This window comes from Lissotriton helveticus, chromosome 7 (genome assembly GCF_964261635.1).
Source record: "Lissotriton helveticus chromosome 7, aLisHel1.1, whole genome shotgun sequence".
Lineage (NCBI taxonomy): Eukaryota > Metazoa > Chordata > Amphibia > Caudata > Salamandridae > Lissotriton > Lissotriton helveticus.
This window is the reverse complement of record NC_136068.1, coordinates 96,367,748-96,395,399: the sequence shown is the minus strand read 5'-3', so window position 1 is coordinate 96,395,399 and position 27,652 is coordinate 96,367,748. Positions and strand designations below refer to the sequence as shown.

The following is a 27,652-nucleotide window of genomic DNA, read 5'->3' as shown; positions in this document are numbered from 1 at the left end:
AGTTCTCCACTGGTACCCAGTCAGCAAAAGAATCACGTTCAAGCTCCTGAAACAGACCAACAAAGCCCTACACGACGCGGACCTGCATCGTTAACCACCACCTCCCCATTCCACGCACCCACCAGAGACCATCGCTCTGCCCAACTGGCCCTGGCTACAGTCGCTCGTATCCGCAAGATCATGGCTGGAGGAAGATCCTCTTCCTACCTCGAAGCAAAGACCTGGAACACCCTGCCTCTCCACCTCAGGCAATCACCGTCACTGCCCCAATTCAGGAAGGGCCTCAAGCCACCTGAATGATTTATTGATTGATATACACCCATATGATTGTCTCTGTACAAAGTGTGTGTGAAGTGTAAAGTTATCTGACACCCAACATTGGAGGGAACAGCGGTATAAAAGAAAAGAAATACATGTGAAAAAGGGGCTATGTGGATAGGAGGGACACAGTTGGAGGGTGAAGAAGGAGGTCATTGGGACTTGCCAACAAAGACTGTCGCACCAGGTGCCAACATCGATAAATCCAGTTCTGACTCAAGAAAATGTTGCAGTCTCGAAATTAGCAATTTTCCTTTTAACATTCTTTTTTGTTATGTATTTGCAAAGATTTTAACTAATGAAGCAAAATAAAATATTATTTTATCTTTTAACATTCTGAGTATGCCTTCAGAATCTCAATTACAAAGAGCTGAGACGATGAGGAGGGTAAGAAGCAGGACCAACAAAGCTATCATGCTCGTTGATTCTCTGGAATCACTTGATGGCTATGAATAGATCCAGCCAGTCCCTCATCAGCTCTTGAACCTTGACCCTCAGCACATGTCCAATCATCTTCAATTATATATCCATTTCCTCTCATGTCATAGATCACACATGGTGTCACATATGGGTTTGCAATCACCGCCTACGTGAAGCCTAGAAAAGAATACACTAGATTTATTTGCCTTCAAATTCATGCTCTTCATTCACAAATGGATGGAAGGAGGAAGAAGGTCGTGGTAGGGAATGTTATAGAACAATAAAGGGAGCTTTTAAACTGAACCCTGAGAAACCTCTCTGTAACAGCGTGACCTTGGACAGGCTCACGCCTTCGGCATTCGCGCCATTTACTGGAAACCGGAGAGCTTAGCTGCAAGGGAGGTACACCTTTTGCTCCAATCTCTATATCAAAGTAGACAATGACACAAATTTAAACAACAGTGGGGCCCCCATGTCCCTACATACTTGTGTGGTGAATAATGCCCCAATTGAGGTCCAGAGGGTCCTTCACCCTATGGGCCCTGGGTTCCGGTGCCACTGCACCTGCTGTACATAAATAAGTAAGGGACATACACCTTTTGCACCAAGCTCTATATTAAAGTAGACCATGACACAAATATAAACAACAGTGGGGCCCCCATGTCCCTACATACTTATGTGGTGAATAATGCCCCAATTGAGGTCCAGAGGGTCCTTCATCCTATGGGCCCTGGGCTCCGGTGCCACTGCACCTGCTGCACATGGATAACCTTGGCTGGGATCCCGGTTAGACTTTACTTCCGCTTTATAATTCGAGGCACGGATTTAAAAGCCCCAGCATGCAAGTGGTTATCTTGGCTCAAGGAATAAAAACAGGTGTGTTACAAATGACAGTGGACTACTAGGCAGCTATACGGACTGCGCAGTGGCGGAAACCGGGCGCACCGCGGTCTCGGTCTGAAGCTCAGGGGGTTATTAATGAGTATCCGCCCACCGCCGGCCTCTCTGAAGCCCTTTCCAGCGGCTGCGGGCTGTAGCCGCGCTGCAGACAAGAGACAGAGATGTATCGTAAATAAAGGCGCCTAAATAATTAACCCCATTAGCGAGTCGCAGACGGCAACTTAATAAAGTGTTTCCCGGGGCCCCCGTGACAGTGAATAATGCCGACTGTCACTGGGCCTTCGCGGCCTACAGAAATATTCCTGCGTATTCCGGTGAAGCCTTTAACTCTTCCTTTCCCGGAAACTGCCTGACGCAGACATTTTTAGCAATTCCGGCTCGTTTCACACCTGCCAGAGACAACACAGTGAGTGTGACCTTTCCAGGGTGCGAGCTGGCAGTACATTATTTTCTAATCTAAATACAATTATCTCTGAATTAAGTAGCCTCTGAATAATGCGCGACCGAACCATTGCCGCATTGAAAAATTCAGCAACATGTATCACCGTCAGCGCTATTTTTATTTATAGTAGTCGGAAATAACAGGGCGGATAAAACAAATACTTATACAATGCAACCACTAAAAAAAAAAAACAGGGAAATGTAGTTTCTTGCTTTGAGCAAGCACTCGTGCCGGGCGGGGCGCAGGAACCTTACCAATAGCAAACAAGCAAAACAAGTGACGTCAGGCGGGCGCGTGCACTTCCGCGCAGGCGCAGAGTGTTCTTGGTCGCTTCTCCGGCACCCGCCCGCCCATCCATCGGGAGCCGGGCAGAAGGAGCCCACATGGAAACAGGACAAGAAAAGAGCCTGGTGAGGTGAGGTAGGGGGGGGGGGAGCGTGTGTGTATGCAGTGTGTGTGTGTATGCGACGGCGGGGGTGGGTTCTCTGTATGCGTGCGTGTGTGTATGTGCGCTCGTGTGTGTCTCTGGTGAGGTAAGGGGGGAGCGTGTGTGTATGCAGTGTGTGTATGCAGTGTGTGTGTATGCGACGGCGGGGGTGGGTTCTCTGTATGTATGGGTGCGTGCATGGGTGCTTGTGTGTGTGTGTCTCTGGGTATGCGCATGCGTGTTGGTGCTTCCGAGGCAGGAGAGGGGCACGGCGCCGTGCGCGCCCACGAGGTGCAATCTGCGCTCGTGCACCCTCTCTTGTCCACATTCCCAGAAACGGGTGACAATAGATGTCTTCGCAGACTAAGCAATGCTTTGCATTGCTTACGTCTAGCTCGACCTAAAAACGGTATTGGAAGTGTTCGAGTATAACAGTAGTGCAAAATATGCATACACATGAGAGATACCACACAGCGTACGAATTTGACCCCTGAGGAAGGGCCAAGAACCCGAAATGCATTGGGATTTATAAAACAATGGAGGACAATCATGATTTAGAGATTTTGTTGCCAATTTTTTGCTACGGACTGAAATTTATGTTCACACAATATTGAAAAAGATTGAAAAAATAAAAGGAATATTCAACTACAAAATTTGGATTATTTTGTTCATTTTTAATCATTTGAAGTGACAATCCTTCACAAGGTTTTGATTGTGCCCAGGGGGACTCACCCCATGTCTGGTGCGCCACAGCAGATATCAGTTCAATTCACGCTCTAGACCGGAGAGCGATACCCCGGGAGCACTTCTAAAGCTTATAAATCTTCTACGTTCATTTGAAAACATGTATACCGAACACAAGGTTGTGCGCATACATCTACTTTTTTAACAAGGAGTTATTATCATTTTATTTTTACCTTTTGGATATTCTCATTGGAGCGACGCTCCTACGCCTTAGCGGAGGAGCTGCCACTGCTTATCCTACATCCTCAACTTCTGCAATGCAAAAAGAAGGGTTGAGTGCATTTGGAAACTGGGAAGCTAGTGGATAGTCTGTGCAGTCCAATACCCTGGTCAATACACAGGGTAGTTCACAACACTAAAAAAAACGTTCAAGTTACTATTGTATTAAACAAACAGGGAGCAGATGGGTAAGAGATGTACAACTATTACCAATCCCTACCAACCTTGCGAAAGTACTAGGGTTGTACTATTGTTGGGTCATATTGTCTGCCCTGTGGGAGTATGTACCACGCTCTTCACACTAGTGTAGGCTTAGACGTGGTATAATCTATGAGGACCACCAACTTGTTTTACTGCCCACAAGAGTATATATATTACCACAGTGTCACTGAATTTCTAACCCCTCAAATGCATTGACCTATCTTTGCCTTATGTATCGTACTAGATAATATTGGAAAATCGAATAATTAAAAGAAACAAATCCAATGTCATTTTATTGACTATGGCAAAGCAATCTAAGCATAAATCTACACCCAACTACTGAAGAGACTCCAGGCCATTCAGAACTCAACGGTCAGACTGATCCTGAACCTCCCCAAAAGGATCCACATCACCTCCCACCTCAGGAACCTACACTGGCTCCCTGTCCAGAAAAGATGCCAATTCAGGATGCTGACTAATACCTATAAGGCCATCTACGGCCAAGAACTAGCATACATCAATCATCGCCTAACCCTCCACCAACCTTCCAGACACCTGTGCTCCACCGCCCTCGTGCACTCTCACATCAGTCGAAGCCACGGCAGAGGCCGCTTCTTCTCCTACCTCGCTTCTAAGTCTTGGAATGACCTTTCCATCCACCTCTGAACAGCACCCTCTCTCACAGAATTCAGAAAGGGGCTCAAGACATGGCTCGTCGACTGATCGCAGCAGGTACCCAGGGCCTGGATACCCTCACCGGTAATTAGCTGCGATCTACAAATCATGATTGATTGGTTGATTGTTTAAAGATGTCAACCAATATAAAATATGGATTTTTTTACTGATATTTATCTTTCTTTTAGATTGTATCCACTTCTTTCTTTAAAGATACAGGAAATTCTTAGACAAACTAGTGCTACTTATAAACTGTTGCTACTATGTAGAAGCATTTTAGTGAACTATTTAACTAGTGTTCGGATGAAAACTCAGATTTTTGTAGCGGACAGATGTTTAAAGGGGTTTATTTTGGGTAGGCAAACAAAAAAAAAAAGGTAAAAACGTTTTTGAAATGTATACAGAGGTTTCTAAAGGTGTGTATGTATTTGTAAAAACAGTTTTTTCTTCTGTAAACGGTAAAGGCAAGAATGCCGCAGCAACTTCTCGATTTGAAATTAAAGAGAGCTTGTCACCTGGTAGGAAATGGATGTGCACAAATACAAGCGCAGAGGCAGCCTCTGAAGCAGCAATGGCATCTTGTTGTGCACCGCTGGCAGTCACGATCATGCATACTTACATCCTGAAAGGCCGGCAGCACATATGCACAAATTACACTGGAAAAAAATATTTGTCAAGTAGGAGAGAAGAGTCAGACAATATCAATCAAAAAGAGATGTATCCGTACATCAGGGTTTGTGTAACAAACTGAAAGAGTTTGCTAAAGGGTAGCGGCACATTGCTGCTTTGACACTGTATGCAGGTAGTGGATGAAAAGCATTGCCTTGCGATGGTTAAAGTGATGCAAATTTGTACTAGTCACTGGAGAATCTTTCCTGGATGGACACATGCAAAACGTGGTTTAAGTGCAGCTGCTCACAGTGCGAGGAATGATCACGCATGTGCAGCTACGAAGACATGCCACTTGCTTAGAACAAGGAGCCTCTAAGTTGAAATGGTAGGCCTCCATGAAACTCAAGGTAGCAAAAGATTATTAGTAGTACACACAAACAGCCAAAAATGCCATTTTGTTTATAGGACGGTATATTTAGTCACAGACAACATACCAGTTTCTTCTCAGACAGGTCTCTGTTCTTCCCTAGCCCATGTCTCTTTGCACAATGCGCACAGCTCGTAGAGATATTTTTCAGGGAAATCCAATGATCTTGGAACGATGTTCTTGGTTTTATTGATGAGCAGGCATCCTGTCTTCCTAACAACAGACAATCCACCAGACTCCAAGCTCTCCTGGACAGGACCTTTGACCTCAGCATGCTCAACTACCTGCACAGGTGCAAAAAAGACACTGCAATTTACAATTGAATATGAGGGAACTTGTTTTCAGCTCAGTGGTCGAACTATTTATTTATTTGTAAAGATTTGACATTGGATCCTAGCAGATGGTATTTTCAACAAACCATTAAAAGAGCTCTTCAACATTCCAAATAGGATCCATTTGTAGAGTGCTTTTTTGATTCCCAAGGACTGGCATTAAAATTCCCCTAGTCAACTGCAGATAACATTCTCATATGATCTCGCTCTCTCATTCTTGCTCTCACTCACTTCGGAAAGGCTCAGCGAATCAAAGGACTTCCCTTGGTTTACAGAAGAACTCTTTAAAACTTAAACTACAGGTTAGACAAGTTGAGTGCTTATAGCACCTCAACTAGTCCCTCAACCAGAGAACGGTTTATAAAAGAGGCTGCCATTGGATAAAAAGACCAGTATATCTACATGTAAATAACATTACCCCTAATCGTTTAACAGTTGTTACAAATAAACAAGAAGAGATTTAAGATTATCAATAAACTGCCAAAGAGTATGCCCGCCATTCCTTTGTATGCAATCTTCTTTAATGAAATGTTTCACTTTTTTATTGCTAATATTGCATATTTTCCTAACACCAAACATAAATATCCATACTCAAAGATTTATGAAGCACAGGACATCTCCATTCCCTCTTATAATGAAGATTTTTCCAACACAGTAAATGTGAAAGCCCTTCCGATCATTTTTACAATTCTCCCTAGGATTAATTTCAAGGTCAACGATATTCCAATTAAAAAAATCTAAATAAAAATATTCAAGACCTCAATAAGGTCATTTATCAGAAAGTTACTATAGCCCTTCACTCTATTTTTGCCCCCCAGAACGAGCGATGGTCAAACCTCTTAAATAAAGTCATCCATGATCCCACTGATGTGACTAACTACTGTCCAATTTCTCTTCCCTATTGTGGACCTGAACTGAAAGCAATTACGTCTTATTTGCTCTTCCGGAAAAAGGTTTAAACTTTCCTTTATTACCAGTAAACCTTTCTATTCTCCTAATGCATTCTCTTTTTTATATATATTTTTATCGATGTTAGTTTCAAATTGAAAAAATACAACGGGAAAAAAAAAATTTTGAAAGAAAAGTAAAGACATACATTTTGTATCAAAGATCATCATAATTTGGGACTAATTCAATACCAGTCACCCCTAATGCATTCAGCATAAAGGTTCCTTCAGGTGTAAATTGCACTTTATAAATTAACTACATAACATAAATGTGCCACGGTTAAAAAAAGTCAAGGTGAAAAATATAGTGAAGATTCCAAAGGGAAACAAAATAATGTGCTGCTAAAACTGCAATTCTGAGTGGCTATTTAGTTTATAACTCCGAGTTAGAAATACTGTGTCCACCCACCCATATTTAAGTGATGTGTGAAGTAACTGCTAGTCCTTTCCTCATGCATAGTAAGCAGCTTGTGTGTCAGCCCTCCCATTAGCCATTTGATATAGTGAGAGAATACACCCTCACAAAGCAGGCAAGCACTTGTTCACACATCAAGAGTTTACATGCGACTGGTGACCCTATAATTAAACCAGCCAAAACCGTTTGTAGAGTTCAGTAATCCATCTCCTACTGTTTTCTGACTGTACTCTTTAGTGATGTATACTTTTCGCACAGCGTAAACTGGATTTGTGTTCAGGTATGAGATTCGATGTTGATTGAGAGTAATAGAGGGTGTAGACTGTGGCACCAGTGTGCACATCAAACCTTCTCAGGATGGAATGAAGAAATCAAGCACGCCCTAGAGCTATTATGATAGTACTTTTGGTTAATACTGCCATGCTTCAAGGGTGATTTGGCACATGTCACTCAAATGGTAAAAGCATTGGCAGAGAGAAGGGAAGGTGGAGTGCAGCAGGGACTCCTTGCTCCTCTTTAAGAGATTGGCACTGTGCCAGTCTTGTAAGGTCGTGACATACAGGGGGTGAAGTGGTGCTACTTTATAAAATCAATTTGGGACATGTTTTGGTGCAAAGTGTATCCGCATAGGGCACAAAAGGGAACTTGCCTAGTGGAACACATGGAGGTTTTAAACAAGGACTTCATTTAACATCTAACATATCAAGGCATGCAGGGATTCAATATTCATACAAGACTGAAGCCCACCCTAGACCTAGAACCTCACATCTAGTAAGACCACTCGCTGATACATTTTTACTTGTCAAATAAAAGAACACCCATGGCCCGGCATCTTGCCGTAACATATCGTCGCCTGGATAAGACAACGTGACAATGAGTTAGTTACAAGAAAGTTTGAAGTCAAAACGTCCTACACTGTCCAAAGAGGGCCAACAAACAAAACATTTTAAGAGTAGCCTTGAAACACTGTAAAGTAATATTTCTAAGACGCTGGACAGTGTAACCCATTAAAGAAGAAACAACAAAATGATTGCTTAAGACGAAGAAGAAATAGCAAACGAAGAGCTCACCAATAAAAAAAAGTCAGGAAACTTGAAACAACTGAGCAGTTTTTCCTTAAATACTCAACCAAGACTAGCTGTAAAATATAAAGAAGTTACTATAGAGCAGCAGCTGGGGCTAAAACCTTAACTGCATTACACAGGCAATCAACCAATCAAGAACCTGTTAGGAGATGTAGCTATGACTCTAGACTATTATCAGGTACCCTTTGAGTGTACCCTCTTTCCAGCATTCTGAGGTGAACATCAGCAAACATTAACAGAGCTCTTTGATGAAGTCAGATGGTAATTCCACAAATGGAAAAATCACAGGATAGAGAAACAGCTGCAGCAATGCAAAGTCTACCCTAACAGCAACACACCTCTTCTTGATCAAATGCACAGAGATGACTCCTGTCCAGGTGATTTGCTGTCACACGACTGGGAAAACCGATTAGGTTGTCCATCAGGAATCACATGGGACATTCAAGAATTCCCATGTGTCATAACTGTTCTACTCAGAGGAGTGGTGCTTCATATTCCAGGTGCCTTGAAAGAACTTGCCTACACTTGCCCTACACCCAGGCTTCACAAACAGCACAACGAAAAGATCTCCGGCAAAGAGCCCCCATGTGGGTGCCCGTCGGGCACTGCAGTGCCTACCTGACACGAAGCACACCCAATGATGAAGCATGGAACCTATCTGGGTGTGTGAGGGCAAGTGCTCCGGAGGAGTTGCGCTAGTCACAATCCTTGCTGACTCCCCAGGACAACACGGACCTGTAATTTAGTTCTTTACTAGTTTTCACAAGTAACTGTATACACCTTTCTCTCATGTTCTAGTTAGGAGCATGTATGCTGGACATTTAAGCGCTCCTGGTTTCTCTCTTTGATATAGACAAATTGATGCTTCTGGTAGATCATCAGGCTGAGTTCAGGTGTCCCCAGAAAAATTAATATCTTTGAATAAGAACAAATAAAGAGAATCCCATGTATACTCACGCTTGTCTGTAAAGATTAAACTCATGGATGCTATTACACAGCAGTGGTCGGTCAAACTGCTACATAATACTCATACCTATCTAGTTCCTGTGATTTGCAACACTTGTAGAATAGCTTCTTGGGCAGCACTGCATTACTTTACTTAGCGTAACAAACAGGTTTCCTATTGGTATTTTTTGTTAAATTTTGGACTTCATCTGATAAACACAATGTTGTTGTTTTGTAAGTAGAACCACAAAGGCACTGAAAGTTTTGAAAAAAGTCACTGTATTTTATTTTATTATATTAAAAACCAAATGAGTTTAAAATCGTTTTCACAAATACATCTATTACTTTATTCTCCCTCGGGATAACAAGCATACATTCTCTATTGTTTCCTCTTCCCACCAATTAAAGGGTTATTAATACAATGCCTAATGCTCATATACAATTATTCATAAAAACATTTCTTCATAAAGACATTTATCATTATTGTAATTCTATCCCACAGTATTAACACACGATATATTCTGCATTTAAGTATCACACAAATTATTAAAAACCAGAGGTTTCTTCATAAATGTCTTTATGAAGAAATGTTTTAATGAATAATTGTATATGAGCATTAGGCATTGGAAAGTAATACAATATGCAGGTACATAGCATACTAAACGGGGGCACACTAAGAAGAGCAGCATCCAATGAAGGTCCAATGGTTGTAGGATCAATGATCTTGAGCAGGTGAACCTAGCCCAATTAAGGTAGGAATTTGTTCATTAAGAAACTTTTGAGTTACAGTTTGAAAGCAATCGTTGAGGAGATTCTGTGTATTTCCGGTGGAAGAGAGTTCCATATCTTTGAAGCGCCACCAGATAATAATAAACAATACGACGCATTCACAGCTGCCAGACATCCCCCACAGGAGATTAATTCCACTTCACTAAACAAGAACAAGAAAGCATGGAGATAGAGGTAATGAGGATTAGTAATAGTTAACCTCCGGCCTTTAGGTGGGCCGGGTCTCACCTGGTCTGAGCACCAGCAGTTTTTTTAAGGGGGGCCTCGAAACGGGTCTCTATCGGGCTCCGTTTTATGCCCTGGCACAGGCGGTCCGTGTTTTTTTTCTGGACTGCAGTGACAGCAGGCACCACGGAGGGGAAGGGAAATCATTTAAAGAGTCATTTTCTCTCTGGATTTCCCTTCTCTTTTTGAAACTCAGGAGCAGCAACATTGTCGTGGTGTCACCACCAGGGCTTTAAGTGGAAGTGTTTTCAATATTATATACAAGCGATAGTTGCTGCTTATTTATCTTATGCAACTAGCAACCATTGACAAAGCCAATAGTCCTGACTTGTAGGTATGATGTGACTTATATCATATATCTGGACGCAATGACAGGAACAGCAAAATACAAGTCAGGCGGCACACTGTGCTAAACACAGATTTTTAGCTTACGTGTTTTTAAGCCACGCCCTTAATTACATTTACCACGCCCCTTTGAGAGACCCCCCCCAGTTTTTTCATCCAATTAAAGCCCAAGTTAACCTTGGTTTTAAAGGTAAGGGTGTTTGGACGCGGAATGTGTGAAGCACACATTACAGTAGTGTGCAAAACGCTCAAGGAAATTCTTTACACTCTGATTTGAAACTACGACGAGACATTTGCACAGAAACTGTCCCAAAAATGGATACACAACACAAATTGGTAGATTATCCACTTAAATGGTGTTCAAAAGCACATCTCGAAATTCTGAGTCTCATTAGGAAGAATGGAACAAACGTCCTTTGCTGCCAGGCACCACAGGTCCGAATAATCAATCCAAACAAAGATTTGATAGAATTACATGAACTGGAATACCTAAGCATTACCACTTGCCAGCATAACATTATGGGCACCCACATACAGGAGAATGGATCTCAGAAATAGAAAAGAGGTAATAAAACACAATTACACAACCCATTGGCCAAGACGACAAACTGAAAGGTTACTGCACAACATTTGAAACTTGTAGAATACCTGACGACAGTTCCAACTGCGACTCAAGGACAGACAGGCATCAGAAAGAGACCAACTGGTCAAAGAATGACAATGGACACTGCCCAGTACAAATCAACGTAGAACCCACATACACTCATATCTGTTAACCACGTGACGTGGGAGAAAATACACATTTTCCGGCTATGTATTGTATAGAAGACATTCGGGACACACTTACTCTCCTAAAATCCTTGGAAACGATTGAGACGTTTCTTGAATAGTTCAAGAGGCAAAACCGTAACCTATCTGTCGGATGTGATTACTTCTCTAAAGAGCCCAACTGTCCGTGACATACACGGCCCTTCCATGTACACAGCCTCATGTCTATTACTGATCTTCAGTTCCAGGGAGGGATGTCGCTTATTCGTCATTTTAGCACTTCCGGGTCGCACGTCAACCAACCCACTGCCGTTCTTATTCTGGGAGTCATATGGGTGTGGGCGGGACTACCAAAGTCAACTAGAATTGAAGTACCAATCGTAGTGCCCAATTCAGAATTCCAAGGTGCTGATTGGCTGGGAAGTCTGCACGTGGTTTTGTTATATCCCTCCCCCTGAGTAGACGGTGCTGGCGGTCACCTGCTAGTAGAGTGACAGTGTTTGGTTTCGTTTTCTTCCTGCAGTGAGTTATTCACATGGACTTGGCAGGCCAGGCTTCTGACAGGCTATTCTGGAAAGGAAACGGAGCAGGGACGGACGAGAAGCAGCTGTCAGTTCCCTGGGTCACGGGTGGCGAGAGCTCGCGTTGGCAGGCCGTCATGGCATAGCTCCCAAGATTTCCTTCAGACTGCATATGTGTTACATTTTCATAATTTCAGTGTAATTATGAGGGACATTAAACGACTATGAGTGACACTTTTTCGCGAGCAACATTAAGGACTGTAGATGAGGGAAACAAATAACAGAAACTATACCCATTAGGGCAATAAGAAACTCGAAAGATCTTAAAACGGCTGCAAAACACCTGATCGCACTGCAGACAGCGACTCTCTGCAATGCAGAGCTCTCAGCGGAACTAACTTTACTCACGCAGCTTAACTCAACTTTGTGCAGGCTAAGACATTCAGGCTAGGGTGACCAACTGGCATTGGTGCAAATTCAGGACGGTGAGTGTAAAAATTCAGGACAAAGGGTCAAAATTCAGGACACAAATTCAGGACAGGAGGTCAAAATTCAGGACAAAACTTCATGACAATTGGATAAGTTTTACAGACACATCAGAGGTCGCGCAATAGTATATAAGTAAGCCCAGCCATTTCCAAACATATTCAACCATTTGCAAACCTATCCATCATGTATCCTTCCAACTATCATTTCACTCATCCATCCCTTCATTCATCCTTTCACTCATCCATCCATTATCCATCCATCCACCCTATCCATCTGTACACTCATGCATCCACTCTTCTACCCATCCATTCATTCATTCACTCATCCATTCAGCTATTTACCCTTTCACCCATCCAGCCATCCTTTCACTTACTATCCATCCACCCAGTCACTCATCCTTCCACCCTTTCAGTCATCCATCCTCCCTTTCTCTCCATCGACCCTTTCACTTAGCAATCCTTCCTTCCATCCATCCACCCACCCACCCATCTACTCATCCACTCATGAATCCATCCATTGACCCTATCACTCATCCATCCTTTCTCTCATCCATTTATCCTTTCACTCCTTCACTCATCTATTCATCCTTTTGGCCATCTACCTTCTTTCTCACTCACTCATCCATCCTTACATCCACCCTTTCGCTCATCTGTCCATCCATTCACCCTTGCACTTATCAGTTCATCAATCCATCCATCCATCATTTCACTCATGCATCCACCCACTCACTCATTCATCATCCACCTTTTCACTCACCCATCTTTTCACTCATCCATCCACCCTTTTACCCATACAGCTACCCTTCCACCCATACATCCAGCTATTTACCTTTTCTCTCTTCCTTTCTTCCACTCACTCATCTATCCTCCCATCCTCTCATTATCCATGCATTCAATCTTTCATTCATCCATTCACCCTTTCACTAATACATCCAGCCATCCCTTCACTTGCTCACTCGGCACCTTTTCATATTAATTTTGAGCTGAGCCTTTTTGAGAAGAGGCGCATCGAGAACTTCACCCTCGCTGCAGGAGCCATTCCAGGACTGGGACAGAAGCCACCCAGGGCGGAGACAGGATCCACCACAGGGAGGGGACAAGAGCCATCACAGGTGGGGGTGGGGGAGGATAGGAGCCACCACTGGGGGGGGGGAGGAGCATCACAGGAGGGGGAACAGGATCCACCAGGGTGGGCACAGGGGTGGGCATGCATTATTCTAGTATCATGTTGGTCTCTTCCAGGGTGGGTAGGGCTCCTCACCCCCTCCTGGACAAGACAACGAGAAGACAGGCTCTCTATCCAAAATGTTAGTTTTGCTGCCCCCCTCCCCCCCCACACCCACACACTGATGTACAGTACTTAAAGGAGATACTCCAAGAGAACGGATTGTCCTCCATAGTTTGTTAATCAGTGTGGGTGCGATTGTGCCATTTCTTTATTTTCTTACATTATAGACTGCTTGTTTGAAGAACCCATGTTTGCTTACAATCTAGTGACAGTAATTACGCTCTGTGAAGAGAACCACGTATTGCCTCTGTGTAATCAGGGCCGGTTCTAGGATGTTTGGGGCCCTGGGCAGAAATGGAATGTGTGAGCCCCCCTCTAAATTGCGGAGACATGGCGCATTCAGGGCTGTTTGCATCTGAATGCATGCCCCTGCTCCTGAAGCTACCGCCCCCCCCTCAGTCACCTTCGAGCACCTCTTAACACCTCATCAAGGGCTGAAGGTGTGAGGGTTGCAACCCCGCTGTGCCTCTCCAATGCTGCTGGGTATGTGAGCTTTTGTTCTGCCTCAGAGTCTTACACCCGACCTCAGCATCGGAGTCCAGAAGGGAGGTGGGTGGAAGCTGCGCCGGCTTCAGGGAGTTGCTACCGATCATGCCACCGGTTAAAATGACGGACAAATGGCGTCCGTTAAAAGATTCTTCACGGACAACGGACAGACGACCGAAATTACGGACTGTCCGTGAAATTTACGGACGGTTGGTCACCCTAATTCAGGCACATGCATCAACCTTTTTTGCAAGCACAAACGGTGCGATTCGCAAAAATCGCCCGTTTGCGTGTGCATAAAGGGCTTCTGCGATGCATCAAACTGTAAGGCACTTGCAATTTAAGAAATCGCAATTTATTGCGATTTCTTAAATTGCAATTGCATAACACCTTGGCTGCGGCGCAAATTCCGCCGCAGTGCTAAGATTCTAATCAATGGGCGTGGTTCGAACGGCCCCCGGCTGTCGTGCGCACACGCCCACCGTGACTCATGACGCACGGAAGGGGTTAAGGAATCGCAAATTGCGATTCCTTAAATGCAATGCATGATGAAATAGCAAATAGCAATTTCGCTAATAGGGGTTTCAAATTACCATCAATTTGAACTTGATGATAATTTGCAAAAACTTTAAAAAATGCACTAAAGTGTATTTTTCAAAGTTGTAGGTTACACACACACATGCCCTTGGGGCATGTGTGTGCGCACAGATCAATTTCAGGGGTTCAACAGGGTGTCCTTTTGACACCCTTGAAATTGCATGCGCAATTTGCAAGTACCTATTGGGTATTCGCAAATTGCGCATGCAATTTCCCATTCATACCTATGGGCCTGTAGGCCCGTAGGAATGAATGGGAAGGTATTCCTTAATTGCGACTCGCAATTTGTGAGTCGCAATTAGGGAATGTTTGGGAATCGCTAATTTGATAGCGATTCCTACATGCATAGGCTTTTGAAATTCCTTAATAATCGCAATTAAGGAATCGCAAAAGCCTACATTGATGCATGTGCCCCAATATGATTGCTGCAATGTAGAGCTCTCAGTCAATTCCATTATAAACTTTATTCGATCTAATTTGGAAAACATCATCAAAGTATACAAGTTAAAATAATGATATCATTCTTCTCAATACAATAAAAATTAATAAGAATTGCCAATTAAAAATAGCAGAATTCAAATCACAACTCTCCAGACAATGAGAGTATAGAGTTAGACTGTGCAAAAATGCGTAATTCAATTTCTATAGTTAGTGCAATGAACGCTGTAAGGGGTCGAATAAAGTGAGGTCTAATCCCGGTTACCAAATTAAGTCGTAAATAGATAATCCAAAGAGTTGATTTCAATTAAAAAGACATCCTTTGGGAGTTATAAAACCATTAAGAATAATAAATACATTGTACAGGACCTGTGTCGCATCAAACCTGATTAAAATAGTTTTAGTAATGTAGAGCAAAGGATTAACAAGACTTTAAACATTCTAATGAATGTCTCCTTCGTTTACCAGCCCAGACAAATGAAGCTACACAGAAGCACACAAAAGGGCCATGGAGCTTCGTCATAAAAAACAGGGCAACACAACATTGCGTAAAATTGTACGGTTTAAAAGCGGTACAATATATTTGTCTCTGTTCCTTATAAAAATGACAAAAGAAAAAGAGGCGGAGATCAGACTGGGTGGATAGGTTATCACACGGGCACTTAGTCAGGTCACTACGATCTTACTTTTTCAAAGGGGAAGCCCAACATCAGAGGAATTAGGTTTAAACGGAACCTTAAAAGGATAAACCTATGATGGAGGTTCCTTACTGCATCCAAATACAAGTATTCGCCCTCAACCAAAAGTTGAATCAAGTAATAACATTTTACAGTTGTTTTTGTTTTCTGGGATTCCTTCCTTTCATAGGCTAGCTTTGCTGAGAATAGTGCCTTTAGTCTCTTTTTTGGGAACCTGGGGCATAAACTGGGAATTTCGTACAATTCAGGTCTCAGTCATAGCTGCCAAGGTTTCTGCTGGCTCATGAGCAACATTTAAATGTTTTCGGTGTCCTCTTGAGTGACATTCTAATGCCATATGTCACACTATGATGAAGACTTCATTGCAAGAAGAACGCAAGCAATATTTCACGTGCATTGATATAACTTACAGAAATGACTCCTTTTTGTGCTATGTAATGGTCTAGAAATGGCCATAACAGAGACCAACATTTTTTAATTGCTCATTCATTTAAGTGCACTATCTTAAATCTTTCTTCCAATAAGATAAGCCTAAATTTTTAAAAGAGGAGTTCTGAAGCAAAAACAGAATGGTGTTGGTTAGAGGCAGCTTGAGTTTGTGTCCCCTGTCCGTTTAAAATGTTAACATAATTTATGACGTATGGTGACAAAACGAGAGGGGTGCATTGGGCAGCAGGCAAGAGAAAAACAGTGCAGTTCTCTTTCAGGCCAGCCCAATCACCAAGTATGTGCTAATCTTGCCCATTAATTCTGCCATAGCATTGCAAGGTGATCGGTCAAACCTATGTACAGGAGCAGTGCTTTACATAGTGCAACTTCTTGTAATCAAAAAAAATACCACCGTGTGAGATTGGCATACTTGCTTACCAGAACCAACTAGGTGCACTGAAGCTGGTTTAGTTCTCCCCACTCATTCTGTCCGATTTCCCTCATCCCATTCTCTCACTTGCGTTCCCTTTCCTTGCTCTTTCGTCCACTCTTCCTTTCTCGAACTTCTCTTACTGTTTGCTTTTCCTCTTTTCCTTTCTCTCCCCTGCATTCTCCATTCTTGCGCTTTCATCTATTCTTCTTCTCCTTTCTCGCTCTGTCCTCACTGTCCTCTCTGCCCCCTTTCCCTCCTTAACTTTTATTCTCTCCCCTGTATTCTCCATTCATCTATCTCCCCTCCATCTACTTTTCCTCCTATATGGACCTTTTTCTCTCAATGTACTCTTTTTATGAGTTCGCCTTCTTACTTTCACTTCTTTCTTTTGTCCCACACTTTCTCTCTGTCCTCCATCCTCACTCTCCTTTCTAGACTCCTTTTCTTTCTCTCACGTTTTCTTTTGTAGTTCTGTTCTCTCCCCTCTACGTTGCTACCTCCTACATCTTTTCTTCCTCAGTCCATTAGTCTACTTCTGCAGCAGTGATGGCATTGCTCACTATAATCTGTGGTGGGCCAGTACGTTGGATCGTGCACCCCACCAACAAGCTGCAGAGGCACAAATAAACAAAAAAACACCACTGCAGGAACCACTAACCTTTGACTCAGGAAGAACTACATTTCAATAAAAAAAAAAACTAACCTATACTGAGAGGACTTCTTGGCCTCTCCAAAGCATACAAGCGAAAATTAATTGCTTTTCTGTACTTTAAGTTGAAGGGATTGCATAAACTTAATACTGCACTACTTCTATAATCAATCAATCAGGGAATTGTAAGAGTGCTACTCACCCATGAGGGTCTCAAGGCGCTGAGGGTGGATGGGGGATCCGCAGATTTGATTAGCCGAAGAGCCAGGTCTTGAGGGTCTTCCTGCAGGTGTTCAGGGACTACTGCCCTCCACATGTCCTAAAGGAGGTTTTTACTGCCCTACCAGGCCCAGCCTTTGCCCTGCTAAATGATTCTTTATCTCAGTGCTATGTACCTAAATCTCTTAAAAGAGCCACTGTGACCCCTCTCTTGAAGAAACTGGGAGCCGACACTGTCCAATTATCGACCTATCTCCTTGCTTCCATACCTGGCCAAGATATTGGAGGCCCATGTGGGTTTCCGCCCGGCCATTCGACGGAGACAGTCATTACTGCAGTAATGGACGCCCTACGGGAAAAAGCTGATAAGAGTACTCCTCAGGCCCTAGTGCTGCTGGATTTATCTGCGGCTTTTGACACGGTTGACCATGGTATTCTGGTGGACCATGTCAAGGAAGCAGGAATCCAGGGGCCAGCTTTAAGCTGGATTTGCTCCTTCTTGGAGGATCGCTCCCAGGCTGTTCGCCTGGCTCAGTTTATGGCGCCCGAGCAAAATGCCATGTGCAGTGTGCCACAAGGTTCTTCGCTCTCTCCACTTTTATTTATTTAACCTATATCTCCTCCCATTGATCAGGTCATTAAAGGAAAGAAAAATGGTTACTTTCAATTATGCTGATGACCTGCAGCTACTTTTTACCGTTGATAATTCTCCCCTCTCAATATCGGATTTTCAGTCAACCATGCGATTCATCAGTCATTGGATGGACAGAAATCAGTTAAAATTAAACCCAGGAAAGACTGAATTAATCTTGACAGGCGGTAGCCAGAAATTCTGGGGCTCCCACTACTGGCCAGGAGAACTGGGTCCTTCTCCCATCCCCATCTCATCTGCCAAGAGCCTTGGAGTTATAATATCCAATGAACTGTCCCTAAAAAGGCATGTGGGATCTGTTGCATCTTCTTGTGCTTACCAGCTGCGTAAAATCAGAAAGATAAGTAGATTGCTGACCCAAGCCGCGCTAGTACAGGTTGTAATGGCCATGGTTTTATCACAGCTCGATTACTCTAATGCAATATACCTTGGAGTACCAGCTGGTCTTATGAAACGACTGCAGATAGTCCACAACCAGGCGGCTGAACTGATCTACCGGCAGCCTAGGTGCATCACGTTTCCACCCTTCTGAGGGAATTGCACTGGCTCCCTATGCCCCAACGCTGTGCTTTTAAGATGGGTTGCTTGGCACTTAAGTCTCTGCATGGTCAGGGTCGTGGATTTATAGATAGTCTCATTTCAAGATACATCCCCTCGCGAAATCTTCGCTCGGCTCATCTTCAGTTACTATCAATCCCCACTTTCAAACTAAAGCAACAAGGAGGAGCCAGGTTTGCCACCCTGGCCCCTAAACTATGGAATTATTTCCCTCTGGAAATCAGGTCCACTACTGACCTACTGAAATTCAGAAAACTGCTTAAAACTTGGTTGTACCGTCAGGCTTATAATTAGATTATCCATTTCTATGGCATTTCCTAGATCCCAAGAAACCAATCCAGTGAACGAGCGCTTTACAAAACACTACTAACATAACATAACAGAAAAACACAATTTATTTACTAACGTATTTATTGCAGTTCTTAGTTAAACATGAACTCACGGTTGGGAGCTACTCTGAAGGTTTTTCCGAGCTATTGGTAGCTTGCAATCGACTGGTTGGAGACACCAGATATAGTGCAAAGGTAGCGCTCTTCTTAAGTACTAGTTATAGTACAGAATATCATACTTGTTTTTATTTTAGGCACGTGGAGATTAAGTGATTGGCCCCGAATCACAGGATGATGAACCGTCGCTGAGACTCATACCTGGTTCTCCATTTCCAAAATGGCAGCTCTGGCTGTAACGCTACACCATCCCACAGAATTCATATGTTCACGATTGACAGCCTGGCACGCCTTTTGTTCTGTTTTTGGGCTAAGGATGGACTTGAAAGCCATGCGGCGCTGTTGGATACGTCACCATAAATATCTAAGGCAAATGTCAGATTCTCGCATTTATGAAAACTGGCCAATACATTTGTATGTTACACTGATTGGATTTGCACCCTGCTACTATGTTGCCTGTACCCTGGCATGTATGATAATATATCATACGTGTTTGTTATGACTTCCATTTTCCATTGCACCCAAGATCATGACATTCTGTGGGTTTCTTTTGCAGCTTAGTCCAAACTCCAGAGGTGATATGCTGTTTAAAATCACATATCCCATTGCACTTTGTACTGTGGGTTCATGCTATCCAAAATCATTAATACTGGCGTATCAATTGTAGTAAACGCCTCCTGTGCCTTGGATATCACCAAAAATGTGACTGCACCTCTATTCTTGCAGATGGAGATACAAGATGGATATTTCCCAGTTATCAGTGAAGCTGCCAACAAGGTTAACATTAAAGCATTTCAACAAAAGTGGATATAACTTAGTTTCACTTCTGGAGTGATCTACACTTTGATGGAATTCTGCGATGATGCTGCAAAGACTGCTTCTGCAGATGCAGAGCATATTAGAACTAAATTATTGACACACGGTTTAACATTTAAGAATAAAGTCTGCACTGTGGTGACAAAGCAAATGCAAATTATGGACAACACCAAATTTTGTTTCAGCGATTGAAAGAAGTCAATGATTTTCTTCCAGCAAACTGTCCTATCCATATCTTGCATAACTCTGCTAAGCAGATTACTGATGGTATTTCTGTTGATGTTGAAGCATTTATTTTGAAAGTCTATAATCACTTCTCTTCTGCCAAAAATCACATCCAAATAAGGATTTTCTTCCTTTTGTGGGTTGTTCTTGCATGTACCACTGCGTTGGCTGACTTGCAACCTTTGTTCTTGCATGTACCACGGCATTGGCTGATTTTTATTATCAAACACAAGGAGCCGATTGAACGGAGCGCTGAAACATTTCAGACACTCATCCATAGTCACAGATCTGGGTTGAATCGATCATCTTTCCTTGGCTCACTTCGCTACCCCAGTTAAGACCCAGCCATATGCAAATCAGCTTGACCCTGTTCCTCATCGGAACAGTCCAATCAGAGAAGTACAGAGGCGACTGCTCCAGGGAAGCAGTAGTGTGGCGGGGACCGGTGGGTTTGAAAAACAAAAAGATCATTTACCTGCTGGCCGGCCGGCGCCTCTTCTCCGTCCAAGCCCTGGCTTCTGTGCGAGCAGGAAGCACCCAGATTCCCCTAAGCCAATCACAAAGCTGCAATGTAGCATTGGAAATGGTCTGAGAGCTTTGGTTTGACGCTCAAACAGGTAATGGGAGCCTGGGCATGTTCTCCACCGAGGCTGTAATGCAGCCTGGGTGGAGAACATGCAAAGTGCGCATCCCTGTTTGGCCTGCCCAAGACAGCTGGTCACACAGCCATGAGCACTCAGAGAGTGCCAGCACCCCTCTGCCCCTGCGCTGCCCAGCCCTGCCTCCCCAAAACTGCTTCAGCACGGAAAAATAACCTCACATTATTATTATTATATTTTTCCTTTCTTGCAGTGCTGAAAGGCTGTGGGGCTACGCTAAGTTGGAGGAGCTGTCCCTGCCTATGAACATAGTTTTAAAAAGGTGAGGGAAGAAAGGGTGGGAAACAAAAGAGAGGGATCCAGAAGTAAACAAGCAATTAGGATGGAGAAATAGTGGCAATAAAGAGGAAGTGTGACTGATGACAGTGTGTGTAAAATGTATTTGTGTAGTCCCCACTTGACGTACCCAATTTTGTAGGGTGTCTCCCAATCTCTCATGTAATGTACAACCCTCTGTTGTTTCACAGATAGTTTTATACTATACTATATAATATAGCCTCAAAGCCTGCTGCTGATAGCTATACCCGAGTTACAGGTCCGAGCCCAAGGCATGTTCCTATAACTAGGAGGAGGGTCTTTAACAGCCTGCATAGCCAGAGGCAGAAGGGTTCTAAGAGCACTCCCCAATTGAGGGCCAGGGGTGTAACACAGTCCCCCGCTGTGCGGCGGGGCACCCTAGCTCCAGGGGTCCCCCAAAGCACAGCACTTCGGCCGGAGAGCTCCTGATAGAGTCCAATTTTCGTTACGCCCCCCGATGAGAGCAAAATGTTCTAAATTAAAAAGAGAGAAACAGAAAGCGAAACACTGGAATGTTGAATGCGAAGACTTATACCAGTCATCATTTGCCCTGAGCCATTCACTGCATTGTTTTCACAAAGCACCCAACATTGCAATGTTCTAAACACCAGTACACACATTCTCTGCTTCCTGATCCTTGTTTTTCCTTTTTTTAAATACACTTTCAGCTTCAGTCAAATGTGGGCTCTGGGAAGATTTCTTGGCTTCCCTCGATTGTTTTCACATTGAAAAATCTGGTATGTTGAGGAGACCAATCACCCTTTGTTTTTGAAATGTGAAGAGAAGCCACCCATGCAGGACTTGTTATTGTCAAGTACCTTTTAGAGATGTCCAGGGCAGGGCTGTGTATCCAGTGCAGGTTGCGAACCTGAAGCTTTATGCTGCCTTTCTCCATTGTCGAGGTGTATAAGTATAGCACAGTCAGAATAGAGCAGTCATCGGTTCATGTTAGCCTCTATATCAGATTTTCTTGAGTATGTGAGGTATTTCTACCTCTTTCAGGGTGTTTCTCCTATAGTTAGTATGAATTCAACCAGACTTCTACGTATATATGTACTTTGGAATAAACTTCCTTAGGATTTACATCCTGCATCAACACAAATAAAAAATTGCAGCAAGTTAAATTTAAAGATATGAATGGAGACTTGAACAGGGAGCTGGTAAGTTCAATTGTTCAACATCGAAGAAGAACGTAGGAGAATAAAAGTCACAAAAAATGTTGTAGCCCTCGCTAGCAACATGTGGTTCTGGCAGTGGTGAGCTAAGGTGGCAGTCTCAAGGTGATGGCTGCATGCTTCCTGCAGTACTACAGTAAGTATGCAACTGCTGTGGTGAGCAGCTATTTGGTAAAAATACTGTATATAGCTAGTACAATTGTTTCAATGAAGCTAAACTTTTTTGCCCAAAAAGTATGAACGTGAGTTAAAATGACAAAATATGAAATAATACTACAACAAAATGTGAAACATTTTTAAAATGTTTACTTTTATGGCTCTTGGCTGCCGAATAAAGTATCTTTGACTGACTGACTGACACATTATGCTGCATTATTTGTACTTTCTCATTGCATAATGTAGCAAACCCTGCCACATAATGTTTTCCTCCATTGCCACATAATTCCAGTGGCCATGGGTATGCAGCTTACTGCTTTGAAGTCACCTACCATGCATTTTCCTCTTGATGTGCTGCACTTTCCTCTGTTGGGCACGAAATGCACAGTCTTTTTTAAATCACAACTTTGGTCTTGCTGTGCTTGTGCTCCCATGTTAGTCATATTCCTTAAGTGATCTTCGACAAAGACCTGTGAACATGTCACTCACGTATGTCCCTATACGAGGTCCATTCTTTACATAATTGGATTGTCTGACCAACAATGCACTTTGTGTGCCTTCCGTTAGGCACACACTTCGTGCCTCGTGAAGATGTCCCTTCTTTAGTGTTTGATGGAGCGTGACATCCGCCAAAAGGGGTTGGATGTGCGTCTGCATTATTTAGAGTACCAGTGATATCAGGGATGCCTGATGCGGCGACAAAACAGCTGTCACTTTTTGGTAGATATCCCATACGCCAAACTCTACATAAGGCAATAGGTTTCTCGGTGCACCCAGAACACCACCATCAAGATAGTCACCGGGGTAGAAAACGTTATATCAATACTACACCAATACACTATATTAAGATCTTGTTCTTAGCGTTTGTGAGGACCGTAGTGCTTTTTCAAGACATCAACTCTTGTTTCAAGTCTTGTTTTGACTCATGAGCTGGAAAGAATAAAGCTTGACCTTAGGCCCAAGATCTGCAGTGCAAGCTTCCTTTTATCTAGGATGCTTCTGAAACCGATAGTGGTCTCTCCCTTCATGTATTTTCTGCTCCTCATGTTTGTCACTGAGGACCCTTCAGTTAATTATATGATTTTATTGTGTAGTCAACATTTGGTGGCAGATGTAATATTAACTGCTCATAAAATCCCGGTTGCATTGTGTGACCAGTATTTGTGTGGCCAGTAAATAATATAACAAACCAACCGGGTGCAAATTGATTTGGTTCAGAAAATGCAGACTAGAAGTTGTTTGCAAATCAAACGAATTCAGTAGTATTCATGAGGCAGGTCAAAATTTGCAACAGACTCCAACTGGAGTGCTTCACAGGGATGGGGCCTTGTCTTTCGACTTCTCAGGCCTTTTTAATCTTTGGAAGCCTGAAAAGGCAAGGCAGGTGGAGGAGCTAGATGGCTTTCCATGACCGGCATCAGATTTAAAATTGTATATTTTCCTTGATGAAGAGCCAATAGAGTTCTCGAAGAATGAGTGTGATGTGGTCGGTTTTTCAGGTGGTGGATAGAAGGTGAATTGCAGAATCAAATACCTGCCTTAAAGGGAGCCAGAGAGGATTCTGGGATTCACCCAGCATGCCATTAGCAAAGTCTTGAAGTCAACATTCTGAGACATGACGGGTGTTTGGGTGGCTGCGAAGCTTGGTGTTTGGGATGAGTTATTCACGGGTGGCACCTTGGATGGTAGGTCCATTTATACTCCGCGCGTGCTACACATGATGCTGGTTAGACCAGAGGCCCATCCTCCAGTGTTTCTGATGAAGAGGGTGACCACCCCCGTCTAGGATTTCAACAGGATGCATCACCATAACTCCCCTCCCACACCTGTCAGACAGGATCCCCAGGTAAGGGAGTGCTGTTGCTCTGCTCAAGCAATTTCTTTTCACACTAGCGTAATCATCCAAGAACGCTCATCAGGCAGACCTCTTGCACTACTATTCTGTGTCATACTCAGTCATACTTGTTCCTGCAGTTTACTCACTCCAAGGCATGCTGAGGCAGTACTACTTGTTCACTCCTGCTATGGGGACTCTTCATGTTAAACCACTGCTTCTAAGTCATATCATTGCACCACAACCAATGTGGCCCAATACAAGTCAGGCAAATGGGACCCTTGCGCCCTCTTCATCAGACCGGTCACCCTATCACGGCGACCATTCATTCTGTCAGTCACTCTGTAAGTGAGGACCCTTGCACAAGCGCACATATTTCAGAAAGAGCTACAAGATACAATCTGGAACCCACACATTGTAAGACCAAGTGTAGCCCTCGTATCTCCTTCCACAGAATGAAGCCTGATATGAAATTAGCTCCACCCAATCCGATGACAAGCTTCTGTTACGGAGCATTGCCCAAGGACGTACCGGCTTAGGGAGTTGTGTGCCAATTGCATTCCATGTCATCACAGACACTTTTTCAACTCCTGGGCATTTAAATTACAAATCATTGCATTCGGTTGTCTTACTCTAATTAGTTAATGGGATCACCCTCAGTAAGGTACCCGCCCTGATGGGTAGAGAAAAGGTTTCGTCCAATTTGCTATCATTTAAACTTTGAAGTAGCCCCATGGTGGCTAATATTGGAGGGTGAAGCTGTGCTGGGGACAATGCAGGCCCACTGGAGAGAACAGGATCAGTTAGGTTGCATCCCCTCACCATGGCCTTCCTTCCAGATCAATCACAATGCAAAGTTGGGCCCTCCGGAGCAGCTCTGCCACTGCGCCTTCATTGATCACTTGGGTTCTTTAGTGTATTCTGCCATTGGGTAGGGTGCGCTTGGTCAGCTTAAGGAGTGTGTGGAGTTTTCTTTTTTGTGTGCTGTCAGTTTTCCCAGGGCTGGATGGTTGATGGTACTCATGTCAAAGAACACCTAAGTAGGTAGATATTTCACACATTGTTGTCTTCCTGACAGCTTCCTGAGTTGATGATAAGGCTGGGTTGGGTCAGCTGTAACAAAAGTGGCAGAAGGCGTTTTCACGAGACAACAGTGGTAGGGTCTTTAAAGTACACATGCAAGTGACATAGAACAAAAACTGGTCATCACAGCGGTGAAGCTCTTCTACCCCCTGTATTATGCAGCCAGGGCGCCTGCAGCAAAAACCAAAGCACGTAAAAGAGGAAGATATTACTTTCACCAGAAACACGAGTTGTAGAATGGTCTGGTTCGCTGACCCTTTGAACGCTGCATACACACTGCAGTGCAACTTTTCATGTTATAAACAAAAATCACAATCAAACAGTAGAGATAAAACAGCTTTAATTCAATGATCCAATCCCACTGTCGCACAAAAAGCCCCTTGCAGACTTTGCATTGGGCCTCTCGAAGCCCTCAAGATTTTGGGGCACCTTCTCAGTCTTCTCCTCATTGCTGCACTCCACACGCGGGTGCATGGTTTGATCCTCACCCTATGAATGAGGCCCAGAGGGATTGGTCCTTCAGGTCTTTCAATGACATGGAGTAACATTTGAGAGAGCACCCCTCGTCTATGGTACCAAAACACGTTCCAATGATGAACCCACAATATGTGTTCCAAGGGCAAAAGCATATGAACCTGTATGTTTCATCATTAGGGTTTTTTTAGCAGTCTTCATTTTGCAAAAAAACATTCAGGGCATACTGAATGTAAGATTTCTAATCACAATATACAATACAAATGAAAAATCGCACTCTGCTTCTTAAGCATGGCTTCACACACTCACAACACTTCGACCTTCACCTTTTTGTTGCACTTGCAACATTATCTACAGTATTTTTTCCAAAACAAAACATTCCAGGGGAAAAGCTCTGTCCCTCATGACCACATAATAAAAAGCACACATCAAAATTAGTCCAGGAAACCACTAATTTACAATGAGTAAATCTATTCACATTTAATTCACAGGCCCCTCCAAGTGACAAGTCTAATCTCATTAGATGTTACCTTCAAGCAACATTTAGGGCATAATTTAAAAGTCAATACAAACATTAGAGAAGGTGAATTCATTTTTGCTCTCCTTTAACCAATAGCACAGATTAAGGGCTATGCCCCAACAGTATTGATCCACTTGGGTTTTTGCTGTGCTTTACCACTGTCACAAACAGGCGGTAAAACAGAGCACTAAACTCACTGACACATATGATGCCAGTAATTGTGCAAAACCGTGCACGAAAAACTCGACTGCAAACTGGTGCAAATATTATTTGCAGGGTAGAGTTTGCACTTGATTTAGCTGAGACTCTGTGGTGCCCTTGGAGTGCTAAATGGTAACTACCTTCTCTCCCAGCCAATCGCTGCCTGTGAAAAGAGAGGGAATGTTCTCATAATGCAATTCAGTTGTTGGTAGGATCCGGCCCACCAAGTAGAAACAACGTAACCTTAACATTGCCAGAATTCTGGAATTGCAACACTTAATAAAATAACAAATAAAGCTCTTAAAAAGATTATTTACCCAACTGCAACTCCTCTGATCTCTTGGAGAGATCACACAGACTGAGGTGCAGGCATCCTTGCAAGATGTACGCTGTACATATACTTTTAAAAAGTGCACACATTAATAAATATTAAATAAAACTCAATATTGATGTACTTTCAAAGAGGCAGGTATCACATTTCACGAAAAACAAACAACAAGCAGGCTGGTGCCTTCCTGCATAAAAGGGAGAGATGAGGAAGGGTCAGATGAAACAAAGACAGAGAATGTTGGCCATTCGATAATTCAGACAAGAAACGTTGACAGGCAGGACGCTCAGAGGCTTTGCCAACATTTGACGTGCCGAGTGCTACACGGCTGTGAGGAGCTTTGACAGGGACGCTCACAGTCTGACATAATTTGGCAAGCAGTCTGCAGAGCAGCTTTGCTGAGAGTTGATAGGCAGGTTGCTCATAGTTCATACCACGGTCTGACAGGCGTGCCGCTGGGAGGCTCTGCTGAGCTTTTACGGACAGGTCGCTCATAAGTCATCCCAAGGTTTGACAGGCAGGCTGCTCATAGTTCGTACCGCGGATCGACACGTGTGCCGTTGGTCGAGTCTGCTGAGCTTTTACAAACTGGTCGTTCATGGGTCGTGCCAAGGTTTGACTGGCAGGTTGCTCATAGTTTGTACCACGGTTTGACAGGCGTGCCCCTGGGAGGTTCTTCGAAGCCTTTACGGACAGGTCGCTCATAGGTTTTGCCATGGTTTGACAGGCAAGGCTGCTCATAGTTC

General features: G+C 43.5%; 1 protein-coding gene across 2 annotated transcripts in view; it reads right to left on the bottom strand.

Moving 5' to 3' along the window:
• The window catches only part of MTG2 (mitochondrial ribosome associated GTPase 2), a 51,391-nt gene extending 39,866 nt beyond the window's left edge, over positions 1 to 11,525 (bottom strand). The window contains exons 1-2 of one of the 2 annotated variants that reach the window (XM_078651592.1): positions 11,380 to 11,525; positions 5,453 to 5,669 (exon numbers count right to left, since the gene is read on the bottom strand). In XM_078651592.1, the coding sequence (XP_078507718.1) occupies positions 5,453 to 5,659 (207 nt within the window). In that variant the 5' untranslated portion in view covers positions 5,660 to 5,669; positions 11,380 to 11,525. Of the gene's footprint in view, positions 1 to 5,452; positions 5,670 to 11,315 lie in introns of both variants that reach the window. The other variant, XM_078651591.1, reaches the window with a different exon arrangement.
• Positions 11,526 to 27,652: the final 16,127 nt, after the last annotated feature.